Genomic DNA, 26,030 nt, shown 5'->3' with positions numbered 1-26,030 from the left:
TAAACATTCAACTTAGTTGATACTTTCGCAGCAATCACTCATATATCACAGTATATCTACAATAGATAATTAAAACGATATTTTGTGTCCCCCCTCCCCTCCCCCCTCAGCCCCGGCGGCGGATTTATGCGATGGCGGCCGGGATATGATGGATAGTTTGATTTATTCGCCATTTGTACCGTTTTTGCGTCCGGCCGATACAGCTATAATTATACGTTAGTAATTAATTTATCGCCGCCATAATGATGGTCTAGCCGCTCCGGCGTTATTAACAATGGGACGTTTAGATCCCATCGCGTTTTGGGGTTGAGTGCATACTTTTATGGATTTTCCGATGAAAGTTGATAAGGCTTGAATCTACGTAAAAGAAAAATATTAAATACTAAGATACATAAGCTTATAATTTTCTTTTATGTTAAAATGTATAAGTTATAACAGTCGAACAAGCAATCTCCTGTAAGTATTTGAGTTGTTGAAAAATTATTACGGTCCAAAATGTAGTAAGTCCTTATTTAAAATAAATTATTTTGCCTTTCTACCGTGGCAATCCAGAATTCGGACTACCTACTCAGTACTCAATGCTGAGAAATTTTTGTGTTTTATTTCAATAGCCCAAAACAGAAGGTCTGTTTTGAATCAAAAATCCTAGAGTCCAGCCAACTGAAGACTCTACTTTTTTTTGTTTTGTTTGCTATTTCATTTGAGAAGATATATTTTTCTTTTGTCCAAACAACTGTTATGTTACAATATCACATGACATTCATTATTGTATAATTAATAATAATTACTATCAGTAACATTAGTAAGTAATAGCGTGATAAAGTATTATTAGCTATGATCTATCAATCAATAAACCATCAAGTGTTTACCACCTGATAACACTATCGACGTTTTACAAAAATCATTGGGTACACAATAAAATGTAATATTGGTAATATATAGGTATAATGCGTGGTTGAAAATGAAAATTTTATACTTTTAGGTTGGGTTGCACCAGTTAACTTTAACTATAACTGTAATTTTAACTATAACTACAATGCAAAATGTCAAATCTTTGGTTAAAGTTAAATAATATGGTGTCCAAGGACGCCATATTTAACCTCCGCTCATACGTATACTTATCTGAAAATTTACTATTATATTTTTACTGTCGATTTTTACGGATAATTCAATTTTTTTATACCCCCAATCCCGTTACCTGTAGCTTCAATAAAAAAAATTAACGCAACAGATATCTGTGAATTTCTGCGGTTAAAGTTAAGGTTAAAGTTAAAGCTAAAGACGCCATATTTAACTATAACCATAACTTTAACTTTAACCACGCCGCTGGTGCAACCCAACCTTAAAGTACCAGTCACCAGATGATGCCCGCAACTCCTTTGCGCCACGTGTCGTGTATCACGCGGAACCGTGCATTATTCCGGAATAAAAATTGTCCTATGTCCTTTCCATCGGAAAATCGGTTCAGCGGTTTCGGCGTGCAGTGTCTTATGACAGTCGCTATTAGTACCTACGGATATTTTTTTATAAAAATGAAACATTAATCAAGTAATCACTCATGTTTGAATACTCATTAAAATATAAAGTAAGTATTTGCTTTCGCCTCTGCATCAATTTATCGCTAGTTTTCGTATGTAACGCGATAGATGGCGCTGTACTGTGCTTCCCAATCAAAGGTGTCTAATGTCTTTTATATTATATTATTATTATTTTGATTCCAAAATTTTAATTAATTTTAAATTATAAGTGTATCTATCTGTTGAATCCACTTAGAACCTTATTTTATTGTGAACAATCAGGCAAATATCTGACTATAATAGTTGACTATTATCTATATTATTCGAGTGGTTTCAAACATCTTGACTTGTTACTTGTTAGTTATTTACTTTTCAATCCAAATCAAATCGATTTTCTTTGTCGGCGTCTATTATTATTATACTGATAATAGGTAATATTTTACCTGATATAAAATCCTACTTCAAGACTTTCATCATCATCAGCCTATCATCGTCCACTGCTGAATGTAGTCCTTCCTTAAACAGCGCGAACTACCACAATCTTGGGCAGTCATCATCCATCCATCTTTACTTATAGATCAGTGCATTATTTTTTTCTTTCTCAAAATTAGCTAATTCCAGCTTTAAGATAATATTATACTTACAAATAATATTGTTCCATTATTTTTTATTATTATCAGCCTACAGTGTCCCACTGTTGGGCAAAGGCCTCCCCTCTTTCTTTCCAAAGTCCGCGATCCTTTGATGTTGTTGGCCACTCTTTATCAAACGCCATTATTATTATTATTGTTTGTAATTTTTGATTTTGTAATTATAATTATTAGGTAGAATAATAGTTTGGTAAGCTAACTAAGGGTGGGGTGCACCAACTTACTTTTAAGCTATAACTGTAACTTTAACTATAACTACAATGCAAAATATCAAATTTTTGGTTAAAGTAAAAAATGGATACCAATAAGTTATCTGGCTTTCTAGCATTTTTAGCAGGAAATACTACAGGCTTGTGTTTTGTATTGAATGTCTGCATTAAGATAAGGCTTTGTGATTTGTTTAACATTAACTTCTTTTTCGTGTGCAAGAATGGAGTCATAAGATAAAATTAATTTTATTTACTGACGTTCTTGACTGTTCTTGACTGTAGGTACGTTAAAAATTGCAAACCTCGTATGTTATAATATTTTAGGACGGCGTCCTGGGGGTTTCAGAAATAAATAAAATAACCGTTTATAGTATTTAACATATATATTTCTTTGAGCTTTTAATTGCATTTTGAAATACAACATAAAATATTAAATAAGATTATTAAATTTGGTAAAATCAATATTTCAACACCATTTTAAGAATGAGCAAAAGTCTCAACAGAGTCTGCGTATACATCGTCGTATTATCGTAAGTGTCGGCCGCGGCGGCCCCAACCCCCGCGGGCCGCAGCCCCGCGCCCGACGCGAGCGGTCGGCTGCGGTCCCGCGGACCCGGCCCGGGACCGACGCGAGCCGCTGATATTTCGAATCTTACATTATAGTGTACATTACTATATATATAAAAGAACATTTGACTCACAGTAACCGTATATACATCTCGTATATCATGTCGTATTTGGAAGATATAGAAATTTAACGTATACGAATGTCGTCGTCCTCCAAAGTAAAATTGTATAATTATCACTTTAGTGTACGGGTCCTCGCGACCTCCGCGGTACAATGGTATACAAGTTTTCACAGTAGAGTCGCCTAGAGTACTCACTTAACACTAAATAATAAATAGCAACCTCGCGTGAGAGCGTATCTATGCGAATTTACACTAAAATGTTCGTTATATTGCGTCACTGACGGTGCGCCGAACGAGCTGAGATTGAATCTCTGAGATTACAGCGTACGGTACCCACGGGGCTCGACAAAAACGATTCAAAATATACATACACAACTAACTAGAAACGATTTACGACTAAATCAGATTTACATAAGAATTAAAAATAAAGAAACACGAAAATTAATATTGCAACGAATTTTAAAATACTGACGAACCTGTCAAGTCGCGGGAGCCGAACGCCGCTCCGTCGATTACGATAGCGAATTACAATATGATTACAACGAGCGAGTCGTCTTACAATATTTAGCAAAAAATATACATTTACAGGAGATCGAATCGAATTTTTAAAACTTACGTGAATTATATTTACAATTATCGAAATGGAATTACATCGTAGAGTGGAAGATGAGCCGCGGCCTGGGGGACCGCGCGACAACCTTTACTCGAAGGCAATATTTCGAAAATATCTCCTTACATCTAAACGAACGTAAGACGTTTGGCGTATACTTATGTCGCTAGTCGATAATTACACTAACCGAGCTCGGCGGTGTTCTCTAACGATTACCTAATTAATTAAATTGGCAAAGAGTTTGAAATACTTAACGTCGCGTCGCGACTTAACCCTAAACTTTCAACGTAGCAGGATATGGTATCATCACATCTGATAGCCCGCCCGACCTCCGACGGATTAAACGTATTTACTCGATAATTGCTTCGCTAGCTCCGTGTACTTCAGAAACTTGGAGTGGGGGCTCTCGTCGAACGGCTGCGAGGGGCTCCGCGGGTCCTGCGGGGAAGCGGCGGCGGAGCCCCCGCTCTTGTGCGTGCCCGGCGACGACGCCGTCGGCGGCGCCTTCATCGGCACCGGCTCCGGCAGGGCGCCGTCCTTCACAAAGTGCATCTTGGACAGGTGGTGCCGGTACGCGCCCTTCGAGATGAACGGCGTGTCGCACAGCGCGCACTTCATGATGGAGTCCGTGACCACGGCGTCGTTGCACGCCCAGCTGAACGTCAGGATGCTGGGCGGGCCGGCGGGGGAGGGGGCGGGCGGAGGCGCGCGGGCGGAGCTCGTCTCCGTCTTGTCGCACAGCTTCTGGAGCGCCGCCAGGGGGTGGCTGCCCCCGCGCCGGGAGGAGCCGGGCTCGGCGGCCGACGAGCCGCCCGCCAGGTTGTCGAACATGGAAGACAGTGCGCCCAGGCTGGACGCCGGCTTCCGGTCCGCGCCGGGCGTGGGGGCCGAGCGGTCGCTCGCGGGGCTGCGGGGGCTGGGGACGGGGCTGGGCCCCTCGCTCTCGCGCTTGGGGAGGGCCGGCTTGACGTCCTCCTCGGCGGAGCTGCCGGGCCGCGCGGGCTCGTCCTCCTCCTCCAGCTCGGTCTTCACGCGGACCGGCCCGCCGCTCAGGTCGACGCCGTTCTCCCTCTCCTCCTCGTCCGGGACCTCCTTCTTTATCCGGACGTCGGCGGGGCGGTCCTCCGAGGCGGGCGTCCGGGAGCCCCGGGTGTCGGGAGTGGTTCGGGGGGTCATGTGGTAGGAGTCCAACTTTCTATCGGGGGTCAGGGACTCTACCCTGCTGCCTCCCCGCTCCGACATCGAGCTAGATTCGCTCCCACTCCGCTCGCGGCGGCCGTAGCCCTGCTGGTGGTGGTAGTTCCGCAGCATGTTCATGGTCTGCGGGTCGACTAGGGGCTTGGTGTAGTCGACGCTCTCGTCGATGCCGAGTCTCTTGAGGATGCTGGAGCCGATCGGGGCGTGGGCGGCGCCGCCCGGCATCCCGGGGACGGAGTGCCGCGAGCGCGTGTCGAAACTCTTCTCGATTAGTTGCTCTATAGCGTTGAGAACGGATGGGGACGAGCTCTTTTCATTGCTAGCGTTGGGGTCTTTGGAACTGGGAGACGCGTCGTTGACCGACGAGGGGGACCGATGGTGGACCGAGCCGGGCGACGGAATTTCGTCGTTGATGCTCTTGCGACCGTCGCGACCGGTGGGGGTGACGTGACCGGGCACGTCGGGGGGGATGACGTTATTGGAGAGTAGGGCGCTCTTTAGAAAATTCCTTTGGCTGTTCGACATAGGAGCGCCTATACACTGTCGGATGTGTTCGACGAACACGGCAGTCTCGATTTTATCACCACATTTTTCGCAAGTAATCCTGCTCCCGGAGCCGAAATCTCTCATCGGTTTACCCATCGGAACCCCGTTGCCCTCCCCGTTTTTGAACTCGTGCTGAGCTCGCTCCAATTCTAGTAGTTTTCTAACCGGCAAGGATTTCTTTCTTTTTTCTCGCGTCTGTCTCCGCCTCCCCCCGCTTTCGGTAATGGAGCGCATAATATGCTCCTTGTAGTGAGAATTTTTAACCATATGATTGCTGAGCTCCTTGAGCGAACTGAAGGCTTGGTCGCAAACTTTGCAAGTCAATACGGCGCTGACGTGGCTGCTGGTGCCGGTGGCCGGGGGAGCGGCGGCGTTGGCGCCCGGGGCGCTAGACGAGCTCTTGCCCTCGTCGGACGATTTCCACGAAATTATTTGCTCCTGCGATATGATATTCGTATAGTGCTGGGTGCGCTGCATGTGGCTGGTCATCTCCGCCAGGGAGCGGAAACTTTCGGCGCACCACATACATTTTAAAATTTGCCGAGTCTGCTCGGCGCCCTTACCTAACCAGACGTCCTGGCCGCGAACTAATTTTCTAGGAATAGGCATATTCTCTTTGATGAGCATATTTAAGTCGCTATGATTATTCTTATGAGACGAGGCACCCGACGACGACGAATTGTGAGACGGCGTCGACGGCGAGCTCGACGGCGGCTGGAGCGACGACGGCACGGGGGCCACGGACGAAGGCGGCACCGGCACGTTCACGCTACAGTGCTTCGCCTCCTTCATATGGACCGTCAGATCAGCCAGCGAATTAAAACTTTTCTTGCACCAAACGCATTTCAAAACGTCCTTAGTTTGGTCCGCACCCTTGTTCAGCCAGTGGGACTGCCACGCCGAGTGGCGCGCGGCGGCGTTGGGGGTCAGCCCCGCCCCGAGGGCCGCGCTCTGAACCGATCTGAACAGCTCCTCCCCCCCTAACCTGCTGAGCTCGCTCATTTTCTCTAGGGCTTTAGTGGCATCACTGGGCGTGGGCGCCCCGTGCTTGAGTTTTCCGTTCCAGTCGGGCGGAACCCCGCCCTTCGGCGATAGACTGGCGACAGCGGCGGCGAAGAACGGGAGATGGGGCGCCACGGGGGTCGTCCACGGCGATGCCAGGGCCTTGTACTCGGCCGACCGGGAGCTCTTCCTCGTGGGGACCGGCGATGGGGAGTCCTCCGGGCCCCTCTTCCTGGTGCCGACCGACAAGTCGAGCGGGCCGTTCTCGTTCTTGGCGAGGTTCACGACGTCGTCGCCGTCGTCGTCCTCGGTCGGCGACTCGCTCCGTTTCGTACTAAAGTCGAGGACCGCGTCGGCGCGCTCGGCGTCGGTCAGGTCCTCCTGGCAGGACATGAGCAGGCGCTGCTGGGCCGCGGCGGCGGCGGCGCCGAGGTAGGCGGCCACGGCGGCGGAGTGCGGGGGGAGCAGCGCCGCGGGCAGCGCGGCGGGCAGGGCGGCCTGCAGCGCCGCGGGCAGCGGCAGGCTGGGTGCGCTGCGCCCAGAGTACACGGAGTCGTTTGACGGACATCGCGGGGGGCCCGACGACTCGCGTGACAAACATCTAGGACTCTCCCTGCGAACAATAGAAAATATTCATAAATAATAAAGTTTACAATAATCAAACAAGGACCAACATAGATGCATTAATGTTGCATTTAGTAGCAGAATCTGGGTACTAGGAAAAAATTACCAAGATTTATGTTAGGTATCTCGTTATCCTAATTTATAAAATAGACATCATGATATTTAACCCAGGGTTAACGTTGACCTAGTTCTTAAATAATTTTTCCAGTATTCGACATAAGGGGCGTCCACAAATTACGCAAATTACGTAAGGTGTTTAGGGGGGGGGGGGAGGTTTTAGTCAATTCTCATCTAATCTTACGTTGGAGAGAGGGGGTCTCGGCAAATCTCGCGTATTTTTTTTCTTATTGTTCCAAAAAATACTATTTTGTCCATTTCATCCAGATTGTACATAATATAATATTATGCTTAAGATTTAATCGTAAGCGTAATCCTAATACGATCATTCACTAATTCCTTCGACAGAAAATAATTTCATTCATACTTTATACATCTAACTGTCAAACAATCCAACGCGTTTGCGTAAGAAGCCCACATTTTGAAAAATCTCACGTGAGATTGGGGGGGAGGGGGTAGAATAAAATCTCACGAAATCTCACCAGGGGGAGAGAGGGTCAGAAAATTAAAAAAATCACGTCACGTAATTTGTGGACCATATTTTCCAGTTTTGTCATAAGGTACAATAAGCAACTGCGGGGCTAAAATGGTCGCTTTGAAGAATCATGATATGAGTCATAATATGATTCATTTTTCTAAAATCGCAAAATGCAACTCTGCTTGTAATTCATTCCTGTATTTTTGTACTGATTTGACATTTGTCAGTTTGACAGTTTTGACAATTCATTTGCTGAATTGATTGAGAGGAATTGCTAAATGTGACCATTTTAGCCCCGCCGATCATTATGATCTACACTGTGGAGTTGCAATTTCTACACATCCAAGAAACCCACAGAGGTTCTCTTCTCTCTTTTTCTCTCTTTTACAGCATTTTTGGGTAAGGAAATTAATTTCACAAATTCATGAATATATTTTACAGTTTAGTTCATAACTCAGAACTTTTTTTACTATCTTATATCATGAACAGGGGTGGCCCACAGAGTTCGATACATCAACTATACCATTGCCATTGACTGAGAATGATCTAATAATTGATGTTTTCCTTGATATTTTCTACAAGGAAAATATTATCAGGTCAAATGCGACAAACAGATTATGATTATATCGCCAATCAGATTAAAAAACAACGTTAAGTGATTGATTGCAGACGACCGCATGATAGAAACAGAAACATCTGTGGAAGTTACCAACAATAATAATCAAAAACACATTAAATTATAGAATCATACATGAACAGTTTTAAATTTTATTTTCCAGTTTGAAGTGGTCTATAAAAATGCATTGATTGTATGTTAAGAAATAAAAAAATAATTTCAAATGTTCGACATACACAAGAAACAACCTATGATCATGATCCCTACAAACACTCATGAATCACGATTGAGTTAATAAAAACAGGTTATATGAATATTATGAAACTAATAATAAATGTAAAAGTGATACAATTTTGATTATCAAATTAAGTATATTTAGAAGAATACTTAAAAATATAAACTCAGCAGTAATTCAATCTGTAAATCATGATAATCCCCACACGCTTGATAAACAACCAGTAGCTAATCCTGAGCAGCTATTAATGGAGTCAACAAGACTATAAATTTTGGGATGCTTAGGAGACTAGAATTTTAATTCTCTAACCAACAATAATATTATAATTATGAAGTAAGTAAATTGTTTCCAAACGATGACTTTATAAATATAAGACAAAGTTTTTGTAAGTGACGTCCATAAAATTAGCATATATTTTCCATAAATAACATAAATTATAACATTTCAGATAACGACTACTTATGCATCAGACCAGAATTAAATGTAAACGATAAATGGTTACGTTTTTGTTCACTTTTATAGCGTTACAACTTACAACAGGTAAATGTGTTAACAATTCCAGTAACACATTTAACGAGCCCGTTGTTGCTTTAGATAAATCTAACTGAGGATACGATTCGATTAAAACTGGATTTCAATGACACTTGTTCAAACTTCCTACCTGACATGGTCGTGCTCGACGATCATTTTGGACGAAATGTTTTCAAAATACTGCAGCTCTCGAAACACGAAATGGTCCTCGATCCATTAAACGACACAATACAATCGGTGGCACAATTCAAAAGGACAATATTGAACTTCCCAGTAACAAGAACAGAATGTAAACACGTCGCGAAAGACGCGCCGTATTGACGGCGGTCGGCAGGGAAGTGCGCGGTGCCTGCGGCGGCGGCAGCGGTCCCGCGTGGAATGAGACACCGCGTGATTTACGACCCGCCTGCAGCGCCCCCTCCCCGCGCGCTCCCGCGCCAGACAGAGATAGCTGCCGGTCGCCCGCGTGTACGAACGAGAAAAGCGAGACGGCTATAGGCGCTCGGTTTCGAGGGGTGGTGGCGTAATGCAAGCGTGCGTGCCGTGCGCTAGGTGGACTTGCAATGACGGGTGATCGTTTTGATGACAGCCACCCGACAGCGCCGGCCGCGCCGCATCGCTGACTCACTCTCGTCACTCGAGAGATCTTTGATGAAGTATTGACGATGTGTCAATTTAATAACACTTTTTTACTTTTGGATTCGGAGACGTATTTCACTCGACGAATTTTGTTGTAACTTGTAACGTAAATGAAAGCGACGACAACGTTATGGCGAGAGGAACTAGGGATCAGAGATCGTCTATTTTTAAAATAGGCGTCCTGTCTAAGCCTAAATTAAAAAAAAAAAACAAAGTAAACCATGGAAAATTATGTAAATTGGTGATAGACTGAAGTAACAAGAAGAGTTACATGGTAACTCAGCAAATTTAAAATTCCAATTACAAACGATGCAGCGTATTACTCAATTTTTATATGAATAAACAATTGAAATTGTCTGGAAATAAAACGAACATAAAAATCACATAAATTTTAAAAACAAAAAACATAACACACCTAGTTTCAACGGAAACAGTGTGAACAAATAAAAATGAAATGTAAGCTATTATGAAGATTGCAGTCATCGCGATAATTCACAAAGAAATGGTGAGCCAAATATTTTTAAAGCATAATTTATGTCAGAATCGCCAGCTGCTAATGTTTCCTATAAGCATTAGTCGGCTGCGGGTCAATCAATCACTCGTATTTATGTGTCACGTATCGTGCTCCCTTTCCCCCGTGCATACAAAACCGTCCGAGCCACAGACAAGAATACTCCCGAACGATTTTTAAGCCGTCCGGCCGTACGTCAATTGATTTCCACCGGAATGAATCGCTCTGCGACTCCGCCGTGAGGGCGATGGCTCAAAATTTAGTTCCACGTCGTGCGGGCGTATAGGGGACACCTGACACTGTTTGAATAATTTCGCAGTTACAACGTGAATTTTAAAACCGGCACAGATGTCTTCGAAGCAATAAAAGTGCGGAACGTTATATTGGGTTCGGCTAACTTGATTCACGCCGGGGCTACTGTCACATCAAAATGTCCGACCGAGTCACGTACGGCCGTTTTGTTTTCCTTATTAGCACGGATGCGTTCTGTGATAATCGTACTGAAGATAGCAATTTGATTATTTTGAATATTATGTTGAAGATATTATAAACGATAAATCTTTATAACTGCAAAACATAATCCAAAAACAAATTCCAACACAACTCCAAAGCAGATGAAAATATGAAAATAACAAAATCACATTCAGCATCCAGTCCTGATGTCAACGATGATGGATATTTAAAAGTTGTTAAAATATATACTGAGATCCAGCGGACCCGGAGGAGCGGTCTGCAGGATGTATGATGGATCGCGTCTCACTGCACCTAATTGACAGTGATGGAACGTGAACCAGCTAAATTTGTTCGATAAAGTAATCTTTGATCATCTTACTATCTAAACATCTAATTTAATCACGGATTTTCAGTTTGTTAAAGTTTTTTAAAGGAGTTTAAATTGTGTACATCCTTTAATTTGTTTTGATTGATTGTTGTCTATTTTCTTATTTTTATCTTGGTCATTGTTTTTAATTTATGTGTTACTGTATTAATATATCGGACTGTATACGAATAGAGGAAAACATTTAAAATCCACTTTAGATCTTAACGTTTTTACACGTTTCTCTATAAATTTATAACATCATAGATAGACAATGATCGCACTAGAACAGATATTGATGGAGTGTCAGATGGGGAAGTCTTGATCATTTTTAGTGTCACTACCTACTGCCCGTCACTATCGCGTTTCCATTCATTTCTCTGTTCCGACTATTTGCATCTGAGACGTCGGACGTTAGATTATCGCCTCTATCGCCCCGTAATAGAGCCTCGACGAGGTGTCACGGAGCGGTCGCGTCACGGACGCGGACACTAGTTGACAAGTGATCATCGAAAACAATGGGATCGTTAAAGTGGACACCGTGGATTGAGGAGACCACCGCACACAACGTGATAGCTGCTTATGGATCTATTGTGTATATTTGACGATTGGATTATTGATCGCTTCCTAGCTCCACGTGACTTTGACTATTCGTGTCAATTGATTCTTTGGGTAATAAATTGAACGGTCACTCAACAAATAGAGGTCAGCGGCTTACGTCATTTATTTGGCGAATTTTATTATCTAATGGCTAGCAATCAATCATCTGCCAACTGCCAAGCAACCTGTTAAACTTGCAAGGAGTCGATTCGTTTCTTCAAAACTTGACTTTTTTATTATTGATACGAGTATCGAATTTCTCTACCTAATTCGAAGCTCATGTACACTATCTAGTCATCATGATTAAAGCCTGCCCTAATGCCATCCTACTAATTACCATCTTTTTCGGGATTAGGTTCTTAATCTGTCCTGAATTCGTGCTGGTGTCAACTCACCTCTCGGCATTGGGGTCCTGTATGAGCGTGGCCGGTATGCTGTGCTCGATGTCCCTGTCGTCGGGCGCGGGGGAGGCGCGGGAGGGGGGCGACGCGGGGGACGGGGGGCTGTCCCCCTCCTCGCCCCGCGCTCGCCGCTCGCCGGACTTCACGCCGCTCTCGGGGCTGGTGGCTTCCTCTATGGACAAGAGAGAACTTCATGAGTCAAAGAAGACTTAAAGCGGAAACAAAAAAATCAGTACGAGATAGCCTAAGAAGAATCTTTAATACAATGCAATTAAGATAAAAAAATTATAGCGATGATTTTAAGGTAAAGATTTCTCAACTGCATCGAACGAGAAAAGAAAAGAGAATGAAATACAAAGAATAGAGCCTCATAATCTTAGTTGATATCTTTAGAATTTCATAAAAGTTACCGACAGATAATACACACTATTGCCATTGTAAGGTCAACAAAGAAATGTTTTATTGGCGAAGTACCGCAAGCCTGATAACGACCGACTCAGAGATAGGAAAGTAATTGGGTCGAGCGAGTCTTTGTAAGTTTTGAGGAAATGTTTGACAAGTTACAAGCAAATTTTATGAATCGAGAACTTTTGGTTTGTAAAATTACTGTTGGGAAGAAATTTTTGTGTAAAATTAAAAACGAATAGTTTTATAGTAATATGCTCGTCGACAACAATCCAACAATTGGTTGTATTTTTTGTTAAGTTCGGCGAGAAACAGGTAAAATTGAAAGTGCTGAAGAGCTTTTCAATTCTTTGTGGAAAATCGGATTGTTTACATATTGCACAACCCTGCGAAAGTTAAAATCCTGATCGAAGATAAGCGAATGTTGAAACTTGTTATCGATTTATCGGAATTATGTCAATTGATAATTTCAATAATTGATCCGACCGGCTACACTAATATAACAATCAATCAATCACTAATCACATTGTTTGCGTAAGACTGCTCACTGCCCTCGATTTAGGGACATTTTCATATTTGTTTACTACGTCTGTAATGGCTGGATTCGTTTCTGTTCGTATTACATTATCATTTTGTGCCCATTTATTCATGTCAGTATTAAAATCGACCCAAACCTGTCACTCGTCGTCATGAGCCGGTCGCAGGGAGTACACGTTAGACCTACTTGTTGAAGGTCGATTATCACTGCATTTTTAATTGGTCTTAATTCTATCGGCATAGGTACTCATTATATGAAGCCAGCGAGGCTTCAGCGTTTTCTTCTCAATATTTCCGAGACGTTCAAGAACTTAGCTTCTTTTATCACCCATCTAAATGAATAATACAAAATGTGGCGGTAATTTATCTTCAAAACAGGATAATTATTTTATTTTTTACTGAATGACTGAGAGCAGCGTCTATCAATAACGTTGATAATTGACGATTTACTCATCATTTATTGGCTATATTATTTCGGGGACATTTACATAATGGCCCGCGTCGATGATGTTTCAATGTCACGCGGGTTCAGAGTATTATCTTACGCCCAAAAAACGCCCGGGCGAAACCCACGAGCTGTAAAATCAAAACAAAACTTTCGCTCCGATTATGAAGTTATCATCCGAAAAATGGCCGAAAAAACGGTCTGAAATACGAGAGCGGTCGAAAAGTCGGCGCCACGGTGGCCCGCGCGGCTTATTTCACTGCCCACTGGCTCGTGAACCGCGTTCTGCACGCTAATTGATTAAAACGCATCGCGTCAATCCGCCGGACGGCAAAGATGCGCCCGGAGCCGCCGGCCGGGCCGCCGCCCCCGGGCGATCGGATGCACCACAAATGGAGCAGACAAAGCGGAGCCCAGGCCCGACGACAATTTACATGACGCGTGCTAGCGTGATTCGAATTAAACAACAAACGGAATCGCCGCGAGCGATCCGACCGGCGCTCATAATCAGATGAGTTTCACCGGCCCTATCGGTCATCTCGGAGGTGACGAGCGGGCGGGACGTGAAACAATAGATTTAATTTTACCAAAATCCACCGTGAAATCGACGAAACTTTCGATAATCGACGGTGAAGTATCGATCGGTGATACGGATGACACCGTTAACGAAACGGCCCGAGTCGCAATAAGCGTTATAAATCTTGATTATATCGGAATAACATAAATAGGTCCGTCGATAAGGTGGTCCCCGGCGGCCGAGTGTGGACCGTATCGCGCGGGCACAGCTGCGATTATTGAACGAAGCTATCGTTAGTGGTAGGTTCGAAATTAGATTTTTATTAGTACTTAATGCTGGGTAGATATAGGCAGGAGTTATCAGTGGCGGGTGTAATCGATGTAGCCCTGTCATGGTTATCTAATGATCAATCAAAAGGCAGATGGTAGTGTTAATCCACGTATCTGATATGATGGACGTTTTTGCAACTTGATTGCTTATGATATTAGATATTTGGATCACATGGGCAATAAATAATATTCAAGCCGTTTTCTGCTTGTTTCCCTGGTCAGCTATTTTGAGGAAAATATTGTTATAATTTTAGTTCGTGGCATTTTATGAGTGACAGATCCGCAATAAATAAGAAATCACACCAAATTTTGCAATAAAGGATACACTTTCTAAATGATACGTCATGATTTTACGAAATGTTGGATAATTGGTTCCAAATTCTTGGACGATGAATGATACATTTTTTAATTCTTTTGATTTCTGGAAATTTTGCGACACACAATATTAAATACATCATTAATTTATTGTATTGAACACAGGCTAACATTTAACATCCTTGACAGCACCAATACATATTTTTATAAGTCTTCTAATAATTTTCGGTTAATCAATAGCGGCTTTTGAATTTCAATCACAGTGGTCGTAGACACTTCATTTCCTTCCCCTTCCCTGCCTTTTCCCCCTCAACCCCCTCGAGCCTGCAGCCGACGTCACAAAGCGGAGTGCATTCAAGAATCATTCAACTTTTATCAGGACCTTAGTTTTAATAAAGCGTATGAAACAATTTGTAAAGATGACAGAATATCCAAATACCAGTTTAAACTTTAAAGAAAATAATTTGGATAGTGTAGGCCTTGTAAAGATTACGAAAGTATTAAGTGTCTTAGAAAGAAAAGATTTCGGAATTCTTCACATCACCTTCATTCACGGCTTTTATCATGACCAACGTCCCAACTAATTCAAGCTTATCATTTATCTTTAATTTATATATTGCTGATAAGTGCCAAATTTTTGTAATGTCTTACGAATGAATAACCCTTAACAAAGTCCATGTTTTACAATGATACTACAATTTATTATACGTATTAGATCTATAATATTATAATGTAAAATTAATTTGTCCATTTTTTGTTTCTCCGCTTGTTCGTTTCTCCTACATCTTTGTATTCCCAAAATGTTAAACTTCTCTTATGTTTTTTAAAAGTTCTAGAAAGTGTTACTCTTTCAAATACGTAAAATCCTCCGAAAAGCGCCGAAATTCTAGTTTTTTAAATATTCTTCCGCAACGGCTAAATTCAATAGACAATTACAGTATACAACAAAATATGACGGATATTACGTAGATATTAATAGGGGTTATATAATTCTCATGAAATGCCGTGTGCATCGATTATTTATATTTTTTTTAAGCAATAATAAATCATTAATTAATTACTAACGTAATCTATGATTTGGTCGTCGACAAAAAACATATTTTGATTGATGTGGTCCAACGAGTTACGAGCAAAAAATATGACTTCAGAACTGGCTTCATTTGGAATATCGCAACTTTGCAGTATTTATGCTCCTCAGTTTGATTTTATACATATTTGCATAAACGTGTACCTAGTTGATAATTTTATAGACTGTAACTAACGTGTGTTTAACATGTATGCAAATTCTATCGCATTTTTTGCAGCGGTCTAACTTAGGCAACAGCAATAATACGTGGCTATCGTAACAAAAAAAAGCGATGAAATCCAGAAATTGTAACACCTTTATTGCTTGGATGAAAAATCATAAACGTTAACAGAATATCCGTTAAAAATACGTTTGTAGGAGTCGGGTCCATTTGGCGGGACAGGAGCTTGTTGGCGTGACAAATGGATCGGCGGGCCGGCCGTGACGCCATGACGGTGACGTCACGTGACGTCACGCGCAACAAGTCCCGTCACTTCGCTCGATGATCTTCCCTCCGCGCCGGATTAATTTGCTGGTCATTCTCTGATGTAATTAATTTAATCGATTAATTTTTGACGTGTGATTTATTCGTAGTGAAATCCTTGATTCGCTGACATCATCATCATTAAATCAGACATCATGTCTCATAAGTCATATCTGAGGACAAACAAACAGAATGTAATCTTAAACAGAGTAAATTCCTCTAGTAGCTAACCTTTAGTTCAAGAACACCATAATAAAGTAGACATCAGTAATAGATTTAAAGTTAATTTTATCCCCAAGCAGTAAATCAAAGCAGCACTAACACTAAACACCGAAGTGCAAACCCTATTTGATGAAGTGCGTCCGAAGCCAAACGCTTAAGTAGGAAGTGATAACAGTTTCAGCGCTGGCTTGATTTACGCTCGTCCAAAATGCGAAGCTGTATCATTTCATCAGTCTAATGAGCTTGCGTGTAACAAATAGTCCTGCGCTGATGCACGCTGATAGTTGATACATGCTGACACTGACAAGTATAAATGTAGACCTGTTGCTTTGGGCTCGCTATTGCCAGAATTCAAACGCAATTTAGTCCTTTTAAGGCAAAGCAATAATCGAACGCAAGATAAAGAGCAAATGACACAGCAACATTGTAATATTTTATCAAATTGTACTTATTTTTGGAAACAAAGATATTTTTAATCACCAATTTTTGCCTGTTGAATCGAAGTTGCAACTTTCAAGAAACATGATTATGTAAGTTAAACATGTTGTTCAGGCCTACAATGCCTGACCTGATTTTGAGAACATTGAAAATCCGCAAGATTGCTATTTAATTTTACCAGGCGTTTTAATTTTTATTCGTAGTGTCCTTTTTCAATGTCATTCTTTTATACACTCTGTTATATACACGCAAGTTTATACTACGGGCTTTCATTTTGCTCCCCAAAAGTAGAAAAAGCTCCAGTCCAGTCCTAAAACTGAACATTTGGTGGCCCATGAGGGGAACTATTTGGGAATTTAAGAAGAATAATCGCAAATTACCAGCCAAAGGATAATTGGATTATTGGAAATTGGACAATCAGTGGATGCAGCCAAAGTACCACATTGTTCCGGCGTGCTTCGACAAAGTTAAGTGCCCTGATATTTCCTATACCTAATCTAAATTCCCAATTGATCCCTTATTCCTAATAAGTGTTTGCTAAAATCCATTTGTGCAAATTAACAACTTGTAATAGGTAATTAGCACGTGTTGAGGTTAAATTCTATTGTCCGACATCTTGTTCTAAGTTGTTTTCTTCAATCATTTAGTTATTTTTCATACAGTTTACCAAAATTCATTGTGGTATTAGTGCCTACAGCGTAAATATTTGATTTTAAGATAGTTTTGCCGACTAATTTCAGGCGCCACGCACCGGTAAGTGGTAGGTGCTTACCAGCCATCAGGAAGTCACAAAATATTGGAGAAGCTGATATTCCATAAGTACCTGCTGGTCTGGGGTGGTAGATGTCACCGTCATGAGGAGCGTGAGCCATTTTTTTCTTTATTTTCCGCAAATTTACCTATCTTAAAGTAACAAATTCATAGTTTTCATTTGGTTATTATAAATCGATACTTACAATGTCTAAAGAAATGGATAGGAAGCAGCATATCAAAGATTTGATTACTAGGCGTTCGTCCGCTAAGGGACAAATAACAAAATTTGGTAATTATCTAAATAGCATTTCTGAGTTGAAAGAATTAACAAACATACAACTCACAGAGTTAAATCTTAAATTAGCTAAGTTTGAGGCATTGTCAGTCCGTGTTGATGATTTGCAAAATGAGATAGAAGTTTTATGTCCGGATAACATAGCTAATGAGATAGAAGAGCGTGACAAAATCGAGCGCGATATTATCATCAATATGGCCACAGCCAAAACCTTATTAGATCAATTTAATAAGAAAATAGAATCTGAGATTAGGCGTGCTTCTGTATTTGAGAATTCAATGCAAGTCGAAAATCAGGAAAGTTTAAGTATTAAACTTCCTCAAATACAGATTGCCAAATTTGACGGTGCATATTTCCGTTGGTTGGAATTTCGGGATACTTTTGAAAATTTAATACACAATAATGCACGCATCTTGCCCATACACAAATTTCACTATTTAATTTCATATTTAGAGGGTGATGCATCGCGAATAATTTCAAACCTCGAAGTGTCCTCGGCCAACTACGCCGAAGCTTGGAAGTTATTATGTGGTCGTTACAATAATAAGAGAATTCTCATTAACCATCACTTAAATTCATTATTTAATATTAAGCCGCTTTCACGTGAGTCTGAACGATCCTTAAGATTTTTAGTAGATCACGTTACTAAAAATTTACGTGCCCTGCACAGTCTTGGTCAGCCGACAGACAAGTGGGATGTTTTAGTTATTTTTATGTTGTCATCTAAATTAGACAGTATCACCCTTTCAAAATGGGAAGAACACAGAAGCTCTTTAGATAGTGATACTGCTACTTTGGAACAATTTAACAAGTTTATGGTCGATCGTGCGGATGTTTTGGAATCCTTAAATAGGAATAAATCCCACGAAAGTGTCAATAACAATTCTAATTCAAGGGGTGCCCTTGGTAACTCACGTGGCGCGCAAATACCTAACTCCAATAGGCAGTATTCCCATACTAAATCATTTGCAACTTACCATTCACCTATTAAACAAACAAAATTACAAGCTAATAATAATATTTCATGCGTAATATGTGATAATAAACATAAAATTTATGATTGTCCTACCTTTAAGGCGATGTCCATAGATCAGCGTCTAAAAAAGGTTCAAAAATACAAACTTTGTGCTAATTGTTTGAGGCAGGGTCATTCTATAGATCAATGCCGCATGGGATCGTGTCGAGATTGCAACAAGAGGCATAACTCGTTGCTCCACGAGCCAGTTTCGTCTGCCAGTGAGCATGGTGCTCTGGAGGCTGAAATCCCGGAACAGATTCAGGTACCAAACCAATCATCTGTATATTTTGCAAAACAATACTCAAATGAGATATTGCTCTCAACTGCTGTAATACTAGCCGAGAATCCAGTGACTAAGCAAAGGGTCAAGGTTCGCGCATTATTAGACTGCGGGAGCCAATCCTCTTTTATATCTAAATCCCTTAAGGATAAAATATCATTGAAATCTATCTCCATCAACTGTCTAAAGGTTGTAGGGATAGGTAATACGAGTTTTATGAATGTACTCGAAAGCTGTAACGTTGAAATAAAATCTCTAACTAGCAATTTTAGTTTGACAGCTTCATGTCTAGTATTAAAGGAATTAACAGGAAACATTCCAAAACAATTGATTGATACTAAAACAATTAAATTACCAAAAGACATAATATTAGCTGACCCACAGTTTTATGAACCGGCTCCTATCGACCTATTGATAGGTGCTGACTTGTTTTGGGACATCCTTGGTGACGAGCAACGTTCCCTCGGTCCCCTAAATCCCAAGTTAAGAAGCTCCAAGCTTGGCTGGATCATATCGGGTCCAGTTCATTCAAAATTGATCACTTATAAAACTACTACATGTAATCACTTAACTATTAATTCAGGTACAAACATAAACGAAAATATAAACAAATATCTAACTAAATTTTGGGAGATCGAAGAAGTTCCCACAAAACTCTTACTAAGTACTAAAGAAAAGGCATGTGAGAGACATTTTGTTACTCACACACGTAGAGATAGTAACGGTAGATTTTGTGTTAAGTTACCTTTGCTAGATAGTCCAGATTGTCTTGGAGATACTTACAATTTAGCGAAAAAGAGGTTAATATCTTTAGAGAAACGGTTTAAGCGTAATCCAATCTTAAAACAAGAATATACTAATTTCATAAACGAGTATAAATCATTAGGACACCTCTCACCAGCTTCAAACTCCTCGAATAATCATTGTTATTATTTATGCCATCACGCAGTACTGAAACAGGAGAGTGAGTCAACAAAGCTGCGAGTGGTGTTCGATGCTTCTGCTCCGTCTTCCTCGGGCTATTCATTGAACGATATTCTTATGGTTGGTCCTAGCATTCAGCCGTCTCTCTTCTCCATTTTAATTCGTGCTAGGCAGTACCGGTTTCTTCTCACGGCGGATATTGAGAAGATGTATCGCATGATATCCGTTTATGAAGAGGATCGTGATCTGCAGCGGGTGTTGTGGAGAGATGACGATTCCCAGCCTATTAAAGTATACAATTTAAATACTATTACTTACGGGACCGCGAGTGCTAGTTATTTGAGTACGCGATGCTTGTGGCAGCTAGGTGAGGATTGCGGCGACGAGCTAACTAAATCTATTATACAAAATGATTTTTACGTTGACGACTTGATCACCGGCGCAAACACAAAGGAAGAATTGTGTCTAATACAAAGGTCAGTAGCAAAGGTACTTAAATCTGGATGTTTCAATCTAAGAAAATACAAAAGTAATCAACCAACAATATTCGAAAATATTGAAATGAATACTAATGATAATTTAACTATAAGTACGTCTACAAGTACCCTAGGTATTGGTTGGACGCCCTCTACTGATACTTTATTCTTTCCAATTAAGGATTTTACAAATGACTCGACAACTGTAACAAAACGCATAATTTTATCGAAATCTTTTAGAATATTTGACCCCTTAGGCATACTAAGCCCAATTATCATTAAACCTAAAATATTGTTACAGAAACTCTGGCAACAAAAGCTGGATTGGGATCAGCCTGTCCCGTTAGAACTAAAACATGAGTGGCTGAAGTTATCTGAAAGTTTGGATTTCATTAAAAATTTACAAGTCCCTAGATTAGTTTTATGTAATTCACCGATTTTCATAGAATTGCATTCTTTCAGTGACGCATCTCAAAGGGCTTACGGTGCATGTATTTATCTAAAATCTATATCACCACAAGGTGAATCTATGGTGAAACTATTATGCGCTAAGTCAAAGGTTGCGCCGCTAAAGCCGACCACAATACCTAGACTTGAGTTGTGCGCTGCCTTACTATCTGTTAGGTTATGTAAATCGGTGTTAGAATCGCTCAGATATAAACCTGATAATGTTGTACATTGGTGCGATTCAAGTGTCGTATTAAGTTGGATAAATAGTGACATAACAAAATTAAAATTATTTGTAGCTAATCGGATAGCTGAAATCCTAGAGTTATCTGAGCCTTCCTCTTGGCGGTACGTACCCACTCACGATAATCCATCTGATTTAATCTCACGAAGCGTAAACGCTAAGGATTTAATATCTCTAAATAAATGGTGGTGCGGCCCAAGCTTCCTTATTAAAGATAAGTCTGAATGGCCTAAGCTAAATCCTAATCCTGTAAAAGAAATACCTGAAATAAAAGTACACACATTAATACATAATAATTTTACAATAATAGAATTTGATAGATTTTCTTCTTTAACTAAACTTCAACGTTCATATGCATATGTTACTAGGTTCATATATAATTTAAAAAATAAGAATAATAAGCGTAAAGGTATACTTACCGTTGCAGAACTTCGCGACTCATTTCATTCATTATGTGTCATGGCTCAAAGAGAATCATTTGATTTGGAATATAGTTTACTACTTGATTCAAAACCTTTGAATAATAAAAGTAAAATAATTTCTCTTTCCCCTTTTCTAGATGAGAATAATCTAATTCGTGTTGGAGGTCGACTCGACGCATCTATTTGTTCCTATGAAAAAAGACATCCTATCCTACTTCATGCTAATCATAAATTATCTAAATTAATATTTTACAGGGAACATATAAATAATATGCACGCAGGCCCTCAGTTGTTGTTAGCTATTGTGAGGGAGTTTATATGGCCCGTTAATGGTAGGCATCTCGCTAGAAGTACTGTTAATAATTGTGTAATATGCAGACGCATGCGTGGTAAAACTATACAACCTAAAATGGGTAACTTACCTGCTCAGCGCGTTAATCCAGACTTCCCCTTCTTGTCCGTTGGCATTGACTTCGGGGGTCCGTTTTTTATACTTAATCGAAAGGGCCGCGGAAGTCGCTTAATTAAATGTTACCTCTGTCTTTTTGTATGTTTAAGATATAAATGTATTCACCTAGAAGCTGTCAGTGATATGAGTAAGGATGCATTCATTATGACACTTAGGCGTTTTATTGCGCGTAGAGGAAAGCCAACGGAGATATTCAGCGATAACGGTCGTAATTTTGTAGCTGCTGCAAAAGAAATAGGACAGTTTCTTAAACAAAATGAGGAATACTTGTCTCAGTTTGCAAGTCATCAAGGTATTACATTTAATTTTATACCAACTTACGCTCCTCATTTCGGCGGCATCTGGGAGGCTGGAATAAAGTCGGCTAAATTTCATATCAAACGCGTTATGGCTAATAGCAAATTAACTTTTGAAGAGATATCTACACTATTTGCACAAGTGGAGGCAATACTTAATAGCCGTCCCTTGTGTCCTCTATCCTCTTCTCCAAATGACCTCCTACCCTTGTCCCCAGGGCACTTTCTTATCGGCCGGCCGCTTACGGCACTACCACCAGCGCCATCTTTGGACGACGCCGGGAACAACAATGAAGAAAAACGCTACAAACATCTACAGAGATTGCGGCAACATTTCTGGCAGAGGTGGCAGAAAGAATACTTAAGCGAATTGCAGCAGAGAAGCAAATGGCGTCAAAACACCGATCGCCTTGCTATTGGTGACATGGTGTTGTTAGCTGAAGACAATTTACCACCGCTTTGCTGGCGACTGGGACGCGTGGTGCGTCTCTTTCCAGGACCGGATGCTATATCAAGAGTAGCAGAGGTTACTACCGCACGTGGCTGCGTACGGCGAGCTCTCACCCGACTCTGCCCTTTGCCTAAAGCTGAGGATTTAAATAGTTGAAAGTGGACCTTTCAACGGCCGGGAGGATGTTCAGGCCTACAATGCCTGACCTGATTTTGAGAACATTGAAAATCCGCAAGATTGCTATTTAATTTTACCAGGCGTTTTAATTTTTATTCGTAGTGTCCTTTTTCAATGTCATTCTTTTATACACTCTGTTATATACACGCAAGTTTATACTACGGGCTTTCATTTTGCTCCCCAAAAGTAGAAAAAGCTCCAGTCCAGTCCTAAAACTGAACACATGTCGATTATTAAGGCTAAAAAATTCGCTTTGTTACATCCAAAACAAGTCAGCAAAGTCCTTTACTTTGATGAGCTGTCCATAACATTATCTGTTGATGTCAGCCGTAATAAGTGACACACGAGTAAACAGTCATGCAACCTGATTCGATGGTCAAGGACAGTATCGATTGTTTTAGAGCCCATTTAGTTAACAAAGGGCACAAGCATTTCATGCATTCACAAAAGCATTTAGTGCTTTGTTAAGTTCTTTAAAGAAGGCACAAAGATTAGGGGAGAAAAGGGGGAGAAAGACAATGTCCTAAAATATAAGGATCATGATCTGAACCTGAAAATGCTAATATAAAATGCAGGCTGGCCAAATCACCATCAGCCAAGCAATATTTGATTGATGCGGCGATGATGATGGCACTAAGAATAATGAAAACTCATTACGCGTATTAATACGGCGACTGTTTTGCCACGTCAGCCATCCATCAGCGCTCGACGACACTCGATTCATAAAGGTATTAATTTAACTTGCTGCTGACGTTGATTGATATTATCGATGTTATTGCGATACCGAATAATTACCGGCCCCGATGTATCGATTATTCATATCGGTTAATAAACCGATATCGGCCTCGTGTTTCTTATTTGTCTCATTACTTTAGAGAAATCCTTAGGTAATTTGTCAAAAGCCTTTTAAGGATCTTCGTCTTGTAAGACTTTATAATTCAACTCTTTTTTTGTTTTAATTTTGGTTTAGATAGAATTCTTAAATTCGTAACCTCACATTGCGTTCAGGTGGTAATTACACAAATTCAAACAGTTGTGAGAAATGTTTTTACTATAAATCGTTGTTTTAATTCAGAGTTATTTTATCTGTAGGCTATAACAGAAACTTTTGATTTTACGTGAAATTCCTCGTCGTTGCCTGAAATAGTAACTTCTAACGAGTCTTGGCTAAGATAACTCCAGCGTTTACGAGTAAACTATTCCATAGTTTCCATCAGATAACATCCGTCATTACCATCTGTGACGCGGACGGACGTCAGCGCTGACCTGCGCCTGCATAGTCCTCGACTCCTCGTGTGCTGACGACAATACATCATTCCCTTTATAAACGTTGATGCGGGTGTTTCGGTAAATGATTGCCAGACTATCATTGATCAATCTAGAAAAAAATGAGGACAATATTGTACTTGCAGAATATAGTTCCCAAAATTAATTGAAAATATAATGTATAACTTTTTAACCGACTTCCAAAAAGGAGGTTTTTTTTAATTAGGCTTCATAAGAATGGTTTTCACCCAAAGCTGAAAAATATTGTGATATGGGATGACATGGCAATATCATGAATAATCTTGCCATTATCGTTATAAACAGCATTTATTTTGATATAATATTATATGATTGATGATTATACATTCTACATAGTAGATAGATAGATAGATTATAGATTCTACAAAATTACTTGAACAATTATGTGATTAGATTAATCGACGTGGGTGGGTATAAGAAGGAAATTAAACTTTTCAAAGCATACCAATACTATAATAGCTATACCAATATATAATTATTGTACAGCACAATGAAATTAGCCTAGTACCTAGATACTTCTGTCGACTTTAAGATTCGCATGTTGTGTTACTTATATTATGTCAAATTAAAAAATACATACATAGCTTTTTGGATTTCATACATTTTCTTAATTATGCACGAATGCCAAGGGTTAATAATAATAAGTAGACGCAAATAAATTGTTTAAAGCGAAATAATTAATTCATCAAGCCCCATAATATGCTCATCGGTGAACGAGACACAATAGAATATCTATTGTGTCTCGTTTTCCCACGATCGACGGGTTGAGTGTCAATACTTGTCTTAAAATATTAGCCCGATCAGTGATCTAATGAAAAGGAATAGAGAGTGATATAAGGACGATATTAGGGATACATCATTGACGGCAAACAAACGAGGGGGTCCGGGAGAGTCCGGAGTCGGGACAGTGAGTAACGCGGCCGGGGACGTCGATACGTATGTGTCGACAGACGGACAGCGGCACATCACTTCATTACACCTCAAATCACTCCATCTGTACTAATGCGGGTCGGATATATCTTGGGATGTTCATTGACGAGACTGATATGTTTACTAAAGGTTTTGTAGATTTCAGTTGAAATGTTTCTGGTTATTGGGAGCTTAGATTTGTAGCACTGTTGTGCTACTCAGCTAATTGGAAGATTTAGTCAGACCGGTTTTAAATGAGGTGAGATTGCGATAGTATTTAAATGATGAAGTTAATCAAGAAGTAATTCTAACTGCAATTTTGACAGAACAACTATAGAATACGCAGTACTTGTGCCTCACATCTAGTTATTTCAGGACAAGTTAATCTAGATCTGCGAGTAGACCTAGCGGGGCTAGAAGCACTATGTAGTATGTAGATGGGCAGGACTTGACGTACAGTTGTAAAGACGAGCACTGAGCTGTGCTATTTGCGCGATGCACTCACAATAACATGTACAGATAGCAAATAAATAAATTAAAAGTAGCAAAAAAAAAACCGGCTAAAGACAAGAACTATAATGAAAATTTTGAATTATCTATGAAGGATAATGTGACGGTAATGGAAAAATGAATCTTTAAGCATTAGAAAACAATATTGCCGATAAACTTTTAATGACGATTACCCAGTCACTAGAACCACACAGGCAAGTAAGACCAATGCAAATAAAAACTACGAGTAATGATAGACCAGACGTAATCCACGACATGATTGATGAAGATGCTAAAGCAGTTTTTGTGGAGGACGGGAGGGAGGGGA

The 26,030-nt window shown here is 40.5% G+C and overlaps 2 protein-coding genes across 3 annotated transcripts in view; one reads left to right on the top strand and one right to left on the bottom strand.

Moving 5' to 3' along the window:
• Positions 1-3,307: 3,307 nt before the first annotated feature.
• LOC121732105 (protein tiptop) overlaps positions 3,308-26,030 on the bottom strand; it is a 248,849-nt gene continuing 226,126 nt past the window's right edge. Inside the window, exons 4-5 of one of the 2 annotated variants that reach the window (XM_042121898.1) lie at positions 11,984-12,161; positions 3,308-7,033 (exon numbers count right to left, since the gene is read on the bottom strand). In XM_042121898.1, coding sequence (XP_041977832.1) covers positions 4,015-7,033; positions 11,984-12,161 — 3,197 coding nt within the window. In that variant the 3' untranslated portion in view covers positions 3,308-4,014. Of the gene's footprint in view, positions 7,034-9,151; positions 9,569-11,983; positions 12,162-26,030 lie in introns of those variants that run through there. The other variant, XM_042121899.1, reaches the window with a different exon arrangement.
• On the top strand, positions 21,690-23,155 carry LOC121732107. The gene has a single exon (XM_042121900.1). It carries the CDS (start codon positions 21,878-21,880, stop codon positions 22,976-22,978), a length of 1,101 nt encoding a protein of 366 aa, XP_041977834.1. The 5' UTR covers positions 21,690-21,877; the 3' UTR covers positions 22,979-23,155.

The sequence above is a fragment of the Aricia agestis genome, chromosome 11 (genome assembly GCF_905147365.1).
Source record: "Aricia agestis chromosome 11, ilAriAges1.1, whole genome shotgun sequence".
NCBI classification, from domain to species: Eukaryota; Metazoa; Arthropoda; class Insecta; order Lepidoptera; family Lycaenidae; genus Aricia; species Aricia agestis.
The sequence above is the reverse complement of the archived record's forward strand: the minus strand, read 5'-3'. Positions and strand labels throughout refer to the sequence as shown.